General features: G+C 44.6%; 1 protein-coding gene across 1 annotated transcript in view; it reads right to left on the bottom strand.

Annotated features, from left to right (window-relative positions):
- Window positions 1-1412: 1412 nt before the first annotated feature.
- SLC9A1 (solute carrier family 9 member A1) overlaps window positions 1413-12832 on the bottom strand; it is a 98751-nt gene continuing 87331 nt past the window's right edge. The window contains exons 7-12 of the mRNA XM_060691474.2: window positions 11984-12054; window positions 10397-10570; window positions 9094-9208; window positions 7744-7845; window positions 6919-6991; window positions 1413-5944 (exon numbers count right to left, since the gene is read on the bottom strand). Coding sequence (XP_060547457.1) covers window positions 5616-5944; window positions 6919-6991; window positions 7744-7845; window positions 9094-9208; window positions 10397-10570; window positions 11984-12054 — 864 coding nt within the window. The 3' untranslated portion in view covers window positions 1413-5615. The remainder of the gene's footprint in view (window positions 5945-6918; window positions 6992-7743; window positions 7846-9093; window positions 9209-10396; window positions 10571-11983; window positions 12055-12832) is intronic.

Below are 12832 nucleotides of genomic sequence, written 5' to 3'. Positions count from 1 at the left end.
CACATACCTTTCCGTTTGGGCATGCATGCGTGCAGTTTGGGCACTCGGCATCTAAAAGGTTTGCCATCATGGATCTATAGGATCAATTTAGGACTGATCATTATGGGGAAAAATCTAAGTGGTTGCTAAGAGTTGTCACCAACTTTATGGCACATAATCGTGTGTGTGTTTAGTTTACACATTGCATTGACCTAAACTTTGTTTTGTTGATGATGTTACCTAGTTTGGCAATGAAATGTCTGCGAGAAAACAACCAAGCTCAAGGATCCCCCCCAAGGACCCCACCATTTTTATCTGCTTCTTGGCCTAATGGATTGTTTCAGAGACCAAGACCAGCTGCTTACAATGCTCTGAGACCCACCGTTAGAAGCTATTCAAAAGCATGGAAATTTTGGAGACCGAAACATTGGGAGATGAGACCCAAACTTAATACTGTGTTTCCCCGAAAATAAGATCCTGTCTTATATTTTTCTGAACCCCGAAATAAGTGCTTGGCCTTATTTTCTGGGATGTCTTATTACTTTGGGGCACGAGGAGCAAGACGGGGCTCCTCTTGCCGCCTTACCTGATTTCCATCTCTGTCTCCCTAACCCTAACCAGAGGAAAGGGCGGGGACCGACTGCACCTGCGTTTAAATATTTTCAGGGAAGGCTTATTTTTGGGGGGGGCGCTTATTTTAGCACATGCACTCAAAAGCCCGATTGGACTTATTATCAGGGGATGTCTTATTTTAGGGGAAACATAGTACTTGGTCCCACCGCTGTTCCCTTGCCAATCCAAATAAACTTTAGCCTGAAAACAATTCCTATCCCCAGTATTTGTACATGATTCCCATGTGCTTTGACAGAATCCAGAGCAAGAACGTTAGAAAAAGGGGCGGTGTGGGGATAGGGTTGCCAGGTGTCCACTATTTGAGCGGACAGTCCACTTTTTTCACATTATGTTCACTATTTTTTTTCACAAAATAGTGGATATTTTTTTTACTCAAAAGCTTTATGATGAAATGGTACGTAATCTAAAGCTGTACAGTCTAAGAGAATAAGGATAGGAGAATCGCGTTTTGTCTTTTTTTTCATAAGTTAGAATGAGACAAAGATTGAATATCCATTGAACTCAATTCTCCGAAAAAATTAATGATGAGATTAAAATAAAAATATATTATAAAATTACGTACAGTTCACATTTTTAAAATGTATTGTAGCTTGTGTCAACTGACCTAAAATGGCGGGTAAAAATGTTTGTAAGAAAATATATAATTTAATTGTAATTTTTTGTTTTTTTTTACTACTTGAACCCCCACCCCACCCCCCGCTTGTCCGCTATTTTTTGGAAGCAGACCTGGCAACCCTATGTGGGGAGGTGGGGGGGGGAGAAGAGAAAGAGAGAGAGAGAGAGAGACTCACCCCAGGCCATTAAAAATTAAAACATTCATTTATTAGAATATTTATGTAAAAAGACTCTCTTTACACAATATTTTATACAATAGATTCATTGCTTTAAACGGCTCCTAGCGGAGACAGTATTGTACATGAAAGCACATAGAGGCTACTGAAGGCCACTGGTTCCCGCTTGGCCTGAAGCAGAGAACAAGAGGCAAAGCCCAGCTTAAGTTGAGAATACAGAACTGTGAAAAAGCAAGCTGGCTGAGCTCCCTTTTTGCCCGCCCCCACCCGTGCTGTGCAAAGGTCTTCCAGCCCAGAGGAAGGGGTGAGTTGCACCAAAGGGTGATGGGCGGGGAGGGAGAGAGAGAGAGACGGGAGCTCATCGCTGTTTGGATGGAAGGGTGCACGGGAGTGCCAGGAGCCCTCCCAGAGGGGCCCGGATGGTGGCCAGACAAACAGGCAAAAATTGCACAACACCATTTTCCACAGGCAGACACTGTATGGCTAAAAAGGCACAGCACAGGGGCAGAGGGAGGAAACGCCCCCTTCATGGTAGGGGGTGGGGGTGGGTGGGGTGTAGGGTAGGCCGGAGGAGGAAGGGACGGCTATGTACTACTGAAAAAAAATCAGCAGGCACTAGCATGGCTCTGTAACAGAGTACGATCCTTGAAAAAAGCTTTCGATCAGACTCAAGAATAAACCAGAGTTGGTATCTACCGTGGAGAGCGGATACCAAAGACGCACTGTCTTCTTATACGTCCCCTCCCTCACCAGAAGTTTCAATGTACACACTCTTCACAAAAACAAACCAGCAGGCGACTTGTCTCGCTTTGGGATAACTGGACAGAGAGATAAAAGCAGGGCAGGACGAGAGCCCTATACCGGAGAGGATTGGGGCCCTGCTCCCTTTGTGAAGAGCTGTGCTACACCTCCCTATCCAGAGATAGCAACAGCAATAGCGCTTAAGACATATATACCGCTTTACAGCCCCCTATAAGCGGTTTACAAAGTCAGCCTATCGCCCTCAACAATCCAGGTCCTCATTGACCCACCTCGGAAGGATGGAAGGCTGAGTCAACCTTGAGCCTGGTGGGGTTTGAACTGCCAAATTGCAGGCAGCCGGCAGAAGTAGCCTGCAGTACTGCACTCTAACCACTGCGCCACCGCGGCTCATATAGTAGAAACTGCAATACTCCCCAATCCTAGAGGCCTTCAGATGTTTTGGACCACCCCTCTTGTCTGTATTTTGTCACAGAGAGCATGAGCCGAGGCTGAGAGGTGTTGGACCCAAACATCTGGTGAGCATCATGTTGGAGAAAGCAGAAATAGACGTTACAATCTGCCTCTTTCTTGGACTTTCCTACTCTCTACTTCTGGTCTAAACAACAGGGACTATGTAAAACCCTGAACAAGGAAGGTTATCTTTGGCTAAGGGCCACCACAAAGAAGTGGCAGGTTATAGTCAAGGTCATTGTGGACCATAATCAAGTTGGTTGATTCTGGAAAGGGGCATTATTCAATGCTTTTCCATACAATTAAAACGCCTTGCATGTCATTGGAAGAAAGCAAGGCCAGAAGAACCTCCTTCCCCAACCTAGGGGTTTTCTACATGCAGAACTTTTATTCTCTATGCAGGGAAGCGTTCTATCGTGTCCCCTCCCCCCTGCGATCTGAAAAAGTGGTAGGGTCCGGACTGATTACAGCCTCATTCAAACTGTACGTTTTAGACCAGAGGTCTTCAAACTTGGCAGCTTTAAGACTTGTGGACTTCAACTCCCAGAATTCTCCAGCCAGCTGGCTGGAGAATTCTGGGAATTGGAGTCCACATGTCTTAAAGCTGCCAAGTTTGAAGACCTCTGGTCTAAAACGTACAATTTGAGGACCCCTGTTCCTCAAGTTTGGGGACCCCTGTTTTAGACTAAAACAAAACAGGAACGAAGCAGGAACCAGCATTCGTCTCCTCCATCCTCCTCCTCATTGCAAAGGATTCAAAAGAAGCTGCTTGCTCTGCAGGCCGCTCCATCCGTTTGTAGCAGCCCAGACCCTGATATAAAAACCCGATTCCTGCCATTTCCAGGAATGTGAGCCTTGCTATTACATACAATGTATTTATCCCTGACTCTGGAATAACCATGGCACAATTCAAATGTGATTTGGGAGGAACGGAGAGAGAAGACTGAGGTTGAAGTCTCAGAAACCCAGATGGAGACAGAAATTATAAGGAAAGAGTCTGGACAGCCATTTGTCTAAAATGGTGTAGAGTCTCCTGCTTGAGCAAACGGGTTGGACTAGAAGACCTCCAAGGTCCCCTCCAGCTCTATTCTGATTAGATCTCGATTTATGACAGATTATCTTTTATTGATTAGAAGGCCACCTTCTAGAAAGAAGATGCCCATTATGGAATTAAAATGAATGAATTTTGGAGAATGAAGATTGGATGGAGAGCAGAATAAACCCAAGTAGCACCGAGGACCAGAAAAGAAAAGGATGGGGAAGAAAAGACAGAATTATTCTGACTGAGATTGATATTGATAAAAGGAGAGAAGGCTAGGTAGCATCTCGTCTTCTCTATGCCTGATATTGCTAGACGGCAAGGCCGAAACCAGTCACCTAATGTTGTTTCACACTCTCAACTTACAAGCAGGGAAAAATTGAAGCTTTTCAGGCAAAAAAAAGAAAGAGAGGGAACCTGTGTCATAAGCATACTATCACTGTCCCCAGATATATGGTAGTAGAATAGTTCTTCACTGGCATCCTAGTGTCTTTCACGGAATTTAGAATCTCTTCAAGAAATGATTACCCTATTGTTAAAAACTAAATAAAATAAAATAAAATAAAATAAAGCAATCTTATATGTACAACCACATATTCATCTTTGGTCAAAACATGCCTTTGGAGTTGTACGTGGGCTGTGTGAACACATGTTTTTACTGAAATCTCCCAGCTTCAGGCAAGGACAATGAGGAGTGAGCCAGCCAAGAGAAAGACACATATAGGAGGGATCTTCATCCTGGCGCCCTCCAGATGTGCTGGACTGCAATGCTATACAATTCCCTGTGAGAAGAGTGGCCCAATCCATTTGCAGAACCTTTGTCAGCTTCTCGTTTGGATGGCCAGTTACCCAATCAGCTAAGCAGAGAGCTGGGCATCCCGTGCCCATGCCTCCTTAGCCGTAGATTCAAAATTGGTACAAGAGCAATCTTTGGTTACGGTTAACCTGCTCATTTGTATCAAATAAAAGATTGGGGGTGGGGGGAAATACCATTACAAGCATAAAATAAGGCAAAACCCGTGATCCTAGATTTGGAACGCCAACAATTTTGAACAATTATCTATGGCAGGGGTCTCCAAACTTGGCAACTTTAAGACTTGTGGACTTCAATTCCCAGCTTTGCTGGCTGAGGAATTCTGGGAATTGAAGTCCACAAGGCTTAAAGTTGCCAAGTTTGGAGACCCCTGATCTATGGCTTATGGGATTTAAATAGAAGCCCACCAAAAATAAACTCATAAACTCTTACTGCTTAGAAGAAAAGATAAAGAGGAAACATGGCCTTACAGTTGAGGATGGAAACTACCCTGTTTCCCCCAAAATAAGACATCCCCTGATAATAAGCCCAATCATGATTTTGAGTACATGGCAATAAGGCCAAGCACTTATTTCAGGGTTCAAAAAAATATAAGACAGGGTCTTATTTTCGGGGTCAACCAGTGGCTCAGATTTAAAAAAAATAAAAATAAAGAAAATCTTAGAAACCTGTGCCTATGATCATCCAATACCTACGCAGGACATCCCTGCAGCACCATCTGATATATCTGAGCACACCCAAAGGTCCTCAGTTCTTCTGATGTGTTTCAAAACTGGGAGGAGGGAATTATAGTACAGGTGTTTCTCTGAAGGAAATGAGAATGTGCAGTTGCCAGTGGAGAAAAGGCAACGATGAGTCAGAGCATGCTACTATCCAGGAGGAGATAATCTCCGGATAGAATGATTGGCGTTCCCAACTTTGGATATGGAATCTGGGTTGATTCTAGTTCTATTGCCTCCGGTCACAAAATATGTTCCATTTAGATGCTCTCTGCTGCCTTCTAAGCAAAGCTCCCGCACTGAAGAGAAAGAAACAGAGAAGAGAAAGACACAAAGAAATAGAGATTGGCATAACTGGGCGTGTGTAATTTGCACAGGAGTGCAAAAGCCTCCCCTACAGGTTAGGTCTAAGTAGTGCATATCGGGGCTCACTGCCCTTTGGGGATAAAGGGCTCCCCCTCTTCAGGATCTGGCCGAGGCCCTGGATCACTCAGGCATCTCATCATCCGTTGGTTGCTCGGACTGTCGCCTGTCCCAGGAGTGAAGACGTCATCTGTGCCTGGAGAAGATGGCTCTTTGACCTTCATGATCAGCCCCTCCTCATCTTCATCTTCCTCTGGGGAGGGCGGAAGGTGATTTATCCCTTTCAGGGTCTCGTTCACCAAGTCAACCGACTCCGGCGACTGGGGGGACGCTGGGTCAATGGTTATGATGGGGACATTCTCAGAATCCGGCTTCGGGTCATAAGCAAGAGGGTCTACAGAAGAAGGCAAAGAGAAGCGGAGTTGAAGGAAAAAGCCACTCAAGTAGCAGAATCAATTTTCTCTGCTCCAATCATCATCTTCATTTAACGACCCCATAAATCCCTTGTAGGGTGGAGTCTGGGCAATTGAATGGAGCTAGCAGAGTGTTTTAATGGCTGGATGCCCTTCCTGTCGCCAATGTGGAGTTTTGTTCAGCAGATATATTTTCAGTGTGCCCAGAAAGAGAAATATCTACCTCTACCAAGGATCGAACTCACAGCCTCCTGATGGTGAGGCGAGAGCGCCACCTCTAGGCCACCGCACCACTCCTCTATTTTCTCTGCTCCAATCTATCAGGAAAATCATTTTCCTAATTATAAGGGCATATTAACCACCGTGAGGCACAAGAAATCAGAACAATGGTGAGCTGATCAGAAAGTTTCTTTACTGCTGCTTGCTTATTTAGAAGAATCTCCCCTGTCTTAACTCCACTTTCTTGGGAATAACCACATATTAGGGATTTTTTTTGGGGGGGGGGGAGGAGAGATCCATCACTTCCTTCCACACAGGGACACCCAGCTCATCAGTCTCATAAACCCCACCCCCCTCTCTAGATGGAGATTCCATCACACCTACCCCCAGTTTCCAAATGTTGTTGAACTACAACTCTCACCATTACCTATCCTGGAAGATGGAGATACATCAGTTCCAGTGGTGGGTTGCTCCCGGTTATGTCCAGTTCTTGTGAACCGGTAGTAAAAGCGGTGGGAGGCTCCGCCCACCCGCCTGGACGTCATAAGGTACGATCTGCACATGCGCAGAAGTTGCGAGCGTGCGCGCGCACTCCCGTTGCAAACCGGTAGTAAAGGTAAGTAGAACCCACCCCTGATAAGTTCCCTATTGTTTACATTAAAGTAAACCAGTGAGACATGAAAAAATGAGGAAGAGGTGTTGGGTCCAAAGTCTGCCCCTTAATCTTTCCACTTACCTGAACCAATGCGTGCCCTTGACATGGTTGGTGAATCTATTTTATGTGTTGGCACCGTCAGGTAGTTGTTCATCTGGAATCAGAAACACATAGGTATGCATTTAAAAAAAACTCCCACTTTCAGGAGGTCCAGCCCAGTTCAGATTTCTGGAGCATCCTTTATCTGCAGTAGCTTCAATTTAGAAGAGGCAAGAGCCCCAGACAGAGGGAGTAGTTTGAAAAATGTGCGTGTGTGTGTCTCAGTGTATGTATGTATGTGTGGGTTTGTTTATGTGTGCTTTTGTGTTTCTGTGTATATAAATGAGCTTATTATGAACGACGTGATTTGATCATCACTTTTGAAAAATTTAGCTCATCAACAAAGATGGATCTTGAAGTAGCCTCAAGAGTTGCCAGTCACTGAAGACCCTTTCCAGAGAGTCTAGAACAGGGGTGTCAAACTCAAGGCCCGTGGGCTGAATTTGGCCCACGGGGATGCGTATTTCTGACCAGCGGAGCCACCCTGGAAACAGCAAGAGACCAGCCCACGGTGGCTGTGCCAGTGAAAACAGAGCTCCGTTTTCGCTGGCAGAAGGTTGCAGGAGGCAGTCGCAGCTGGAGACGGAGCTCAGGAGCCCATTTTCGCTGGCACAGCGCTCGGGCTGCCACAGACGCCCCCCCGACACGAGTGACTTCAAGCCACGCCCACCCTGGCCACGCCCACCCTGGCACCCTGAGGTCAAACACAACCCTCAATGAAATTGAGTTTGACCCCCCCCCTGGTTCTAGAACCTCACATGGTCCCTTCTCCCACCCTCCCCAGATTCCACCTTCCCGCCCCTTCACCTTCTGTTCCAGCTGCCGAGCCTTCTGTCTTCTCAGCAACATCTGGTTCCAGGCTTCTTCATAAGGATCTGCTACCAAGGTGTGTCGATTATATGACCGCAACTGGAATGGAAAGCAGAAGAGGTTAGTTAGACTGGGAGGCAGATGCTCACCTCCTGTTTAAAAAGTATGGCTTTTACAACAAATCTCTACGAAAATCAGCACAATTGACTCCAGGATGTTATTCAAAGAATTAAAAAGCAGGGCAACATACAGCCTTTCAAAACTTTTATGTATTCCTTTTATTTTATTTATTTGTCAAATACATATAAGATAAGAGATATAAGTATAAACATGATTATGAATACAGGATAAGGATACAAATAAATGGGGACAATAAGACAGGGACGGAAGGCACACTGGTGCTCTTATGCGCGCCCCTTACAGACCTCTTAGGAATGGGGTGAGGTCAACAGTAGACAGTCTAAGGTTAAAGTTTTGGGGCTTTGGGGATGAAACCACAGAGTCAGGTAGTGCATTCCAGGCATTGACCCCTCTGTTGCTGAAGTCGTATTTTCTGCAATCGAGTTTGAAGCGGTTTACCTTGAGTTTGTATCTGTTGTGTGCTGGTGTATTGTTGCGGTTGAAGCTGAAGTAGCCATTGACAGGTAGGATGTTGTAGCAGATAATTTTATGTACTATGCTTAGATCAGACTGAAGGTGGCGTAGTTCTAAGTTATCTAATTCCAACATTTCGAGCCTGGTGGCATAAGGTATTCTGTTGCGAGCAGAGGAGTGGAGGACTCTTCTCGTGAAATATCTCTGGACTCGCTCAATTGTATTAATGTCTGATATGCAGTGCGGGATCCAGACAGATGAGCTGTATTCGAGAATTGGTTTAGCAAATGTTTTGTATGCTCTAGTTAGCAGTACAATATTACCAGAGAAGAAGCTATGCAAGTTTAGGTTAACAACTCTTAATGCCTTTTTGGCAATGTTGTTGCAGTGAGCTCTGGCACTTAGATCATTTGAGATGAGTATTCTATCAAGGAGTCCGCAGCTATCAGTAATGACAAGAAATGAATCCATTGACATTTGGCGGGCTGCTGGTTGCCTATTGTGTGTGGTAATAACCATTGCTCGAAGCACATCTGCCAATCCTTTCTATCCACTACCCCAAAGTCCATCCTCATTATCTCTTTCTTAGCCCATTGACTAACAGGAAGTTAACAGTGATCTCTCTGCATTGCTGAACTACGTTTCTGCTGGAGTGGAAGACTGAAAGGGGGAACAAGAAAGCACAGGGAGAGAGAATCTTCTGCAATTTTTTTTTTTTTTAAATATTGGCTGGAAAAAGGTCCTTGCGCTTACCCTCTGCCTGGTTTTTTGCAAGTTGTTGCGCAGGATCTTTCGAATCTCTTCCTCTTTGTCCTTGGACAGAGCTGGCAAAATGCGTTCTATCGGCAATGTTTTTGGATTGATATTCCTGCAAGATGAAAAGGAGTTGATTCCTGCCTTGGGGAAGTGCAAGTGGGAAAGGCTCTCTAAGTAGGACCTCCAGATTCTTTGGACAGAACGATTAAGAATGTCTCTTTCCCCCTTACAGATAGTTCTCACTTAGCGTCCGCTTTTGGGATTATCACCCAAGCACTTCAGTTGATAAATGGAAAACTGGAAAACTGTGTGACCGCAACAGGCTTATGACCTCATGCCCTGTTCTGTCATTCAGCAAAACATCATGTGTGGACACAACTTACTATTTTACTTCCCCCTTCTCTATTAACTCTGCTTGTTGCAAGCCAGTTGTGAATCAGGGGAATAGTTATCACACGACTTTTGGATGCTGCAATGATCGAAAATGGAGGATTGGTCCCAAAGCTTTGTCTTATATCATTGTGACTTTGAATCAATAGAGTAGAGTAGATTAGAGTAGACTAGACTAGAGTAGAGTAGAAGAAGAGTAGAATAGAAGAATAGAGTAGAGTAGAGTAGAGTAGAGTAGAGTAGAGTAGAGTAGAGTAGAAGAAGAGTAGAATAGAAGAATAGAATAGAGTAGAGTATAGAGTAGAGTAGAGCAGAATAGAAGAAGAGTAGAGTAGAAGAGTAGGCTAGAGTAAGTAGTGTAGAAGAAAAGTACAGTAGAAGAATAGAATAAAGTAGAGTAGAAGAAAAGTAGAGGAGGGTAGAATAGAGTAGACTACAGTAGAAGAATAGAATAGAGTAGAAGAGTAGAGTAGAAGAATAGAATAGAGTAGAAGAAGAATAGAATAGAATAGAATAGAATAGAATAGAATAGAATAGAATAGAATAGAATAGAATAGAATAGAATAGAATAGAATAGAATAGAATAGAATAACAGAGTTGGAAGGGACCTTGGAGGTCTTCTAGTCCAACCCATTGCTTAGGCAGGAAACCCTACACCAATAGTTATCCAACATCTTCTTAAAAACTTCCAGTGTTGGAGCATTCACAACTTCTGGAGGCAAGTTGTTCCACTGATTAATTATTCTAACTGTCAGGAAATTTCTCCTTAGTTCTAAGTTGCTTCTCTCCTTTAGTTTCCACCTATTGCCTCTTATCCTGCCCTCAATGGTTGCTAAATGAGACAGTCAGAAGGTGAGGGCAACCTTAACCCATCAGAATCCTCCTGCCACGATTTCCCACTGCTACTTACTGCATCGAAACGGTGGAGACGGCCGAGGGGATCTTGCCCATCCCTCCACTTTCCACCAACTCAATTGCTTGCTTCATCTCCATCTTATGATAGAAGGCAATCAACTGGGGCTCTTTGGATCTTTCCCCAGCAATCAGGCACTTCTTCACATATTTCTTGTTGAAACGGTTTAGCCTTTGCAGAAGCCATACAAACAGAGGCATGATCAGGGAGAGGAGAAGAATGGAAGATAGCAAAAGCACTTAGACTTGTATACTGCTTCACAGTGTTTTACAGCCCTCTCTAAACGGTTTACGGAGTCAGCCTATTGCCCCCAACAATCTGGGTCCTCATTTTACCCACCTCGGAAGGATGGAAGGCTGAGTCAACCTTGAGCCTGGTGAGATTCAGACTGCCAAATTGCTGGCAGCCGGCAGTCAGCAGAAGGAGCCTGCAGTACTGCACTCTAACCACTGCACCACCGAGGCTCTTCGTAAATGGAGGATTGGTCCCAATGCTTTGTCTTATAAAATGTGATATCCAAAGGCAGCAATCAAATACTACAACAGATAGTCCTTGAATAATGTCCACAATTGAGCACCAACTTTCCATTGCTAAGCGAGACAGTGGTTAAGTGAGTTTTACCTCATTTTACGACTTTCTCGCCACAGTTGTTAAGGGAATCAGTGCCGTTCTTAAGTTAGTAACATGGGTGTTAAGTGAATCTTGGCTTCCCCACTGATTTTGCTCATCAGAAAGTGGCAAAAAGTCACCCCAAGACCCTGCAAATGTCATAAATACATGTGTCTGAATTTTGATCACATGACCCCAGGGCAGTGGTAAAATCCAATTTTTTTTTACTACCAGTTCTGTGGGTGTGGCTTGGTGGGCATGGCAGAAGAAGAATACTGCAAAATCTCCATTCCCACCCCACTCCAGGGGAAGGATATTGCAAAGTCTCCATTCCCACCCCACTCCAGGGGAAGGATATTGCAAAATCCCCATTCCCACCCCACTCTGGAGCCAGCCAGAAGTTGTATTTGCCGGTTCTCCGAACTGCTCAAAATTTCCGCTACCGGTTCTCCAGAACCTGTCAGAACCTGCTGGATTTCACCCCTGCCTCAGGGATGCTGCAATGGTCTAAAAAGTGTAAAAAAAACCATCACTTTTTTCAGGGTCTTTGTCACTTCAAACTGTCATTAAATGAATGGTTGTAGATCAAAGACTACCTGTAGTCCAGGTTGCTGTATTTATTTGCTTGTGTTTACTTAGAAGCAAGACAAAATAATAATAGGCTAGATGTCCCCTCCCCCCTTTTTTAAAAAAACCACATAATTGTTTTACAGGATCAATTAAAAATGGTTTCCATTGTTACGTGAAGTGATTTTTTCCCAAAAAGTAGACATTTTGCTCAGTTGTTAAGTCATGTCTGATTCTTTGTGACCCCACGGGCCATAGCACACCAGGCCTGCAAAACTAGATATGATCGGTACGAATTTTCAAAACAATTAACTAAGAACTGACTTGAGTAAGCAAACATGTACAAATTGAATAAGTATTTCAACAACTATTGACTTTATTTGTTTCTTCTGCTATGGTGACACTTACTTGTCCTTCCAGTGATGATGCCCATAGTGGCCGCATATATCCTCAATCCCCGTCAAGAGATGATCCAGAAACTATTTCAAAAGGAAGAAAGCTGAATTTATTGTTCATTTACTGAACACTGACTTCTCTCGAGAAGAATGATGCCTTCCAATTGCAAGTGTGAAAAGGACTGGGAATACCATGAATTATGAGGAAAACCCCGTAAATTCTGGACCTTCAAATTCCTGGGAGTCCACCTTAGTGAAGATCTCACCTGGAAAAATAACACAATCCAGGTGGCCAGGAAGGCCCAACGAAGACTCCACTTCCTCAGGGTCTTGCGGAAGAACAAGGTGGAACAACAACTAATGACCTCCTTTTAACGGTAAAGGTAAAGGTTTCCCTCGCACCTATGTGCTAGTCATTCCCGACTCTAGGGGGCGGTGCTCATCTCCGTTTCAAAGCCGAAGAGCCAGCGCTGTCCGAAGACGTCTCCATGGTCATGTGGCTGGCATGACTAAACGCCAAAGGCACACGGAACGCTGTTACCTTCCCACCAAAGGGGATCCCTATTTTCTACCTGCATTTTTTACGGGCTTTCGAACTGCTAGGTTGGCAGAAGCTGGGACAAGTAACAGGAGCTCACCCCGTTACGCTGCACTCGGGATTTGAACCGCTGAACTGCCGACCTTTCGATCGACCAGCTCAGCGTCTTAATCACTGAGCCACCACGTCCCACGACCTCCTTTTATCGGGCCACAATAGAAAGCGTCCTCACTTATTGCATTACGGTATGGTACGCTGGCTTGACAATCGCGGATAGATAGACACTACAGAAGGTGATGAGCACGGCACAAAACATTATGGGCT

Source organism: Pantherophis guttatus, chromosome 10, assembly GCF_059756535.1.
Source record: "Pantherophis guttatus breed Tessera chromosome 10, ASM5975653v1, whole genome shotgun sequence".
Taxonomy (NCBI): domain Eukaryota; kingdom Metazoa; phylum Chordata; class Lepidosauria; order Squamata; family Colubridae; genus Pantherophis; species Pantherophis guttatus.
The sequence above is the reverse complement of the archived record's forward strand: the minus strand, read 5'-3'. Positions and strand labels throughout refer to the sequence as shown.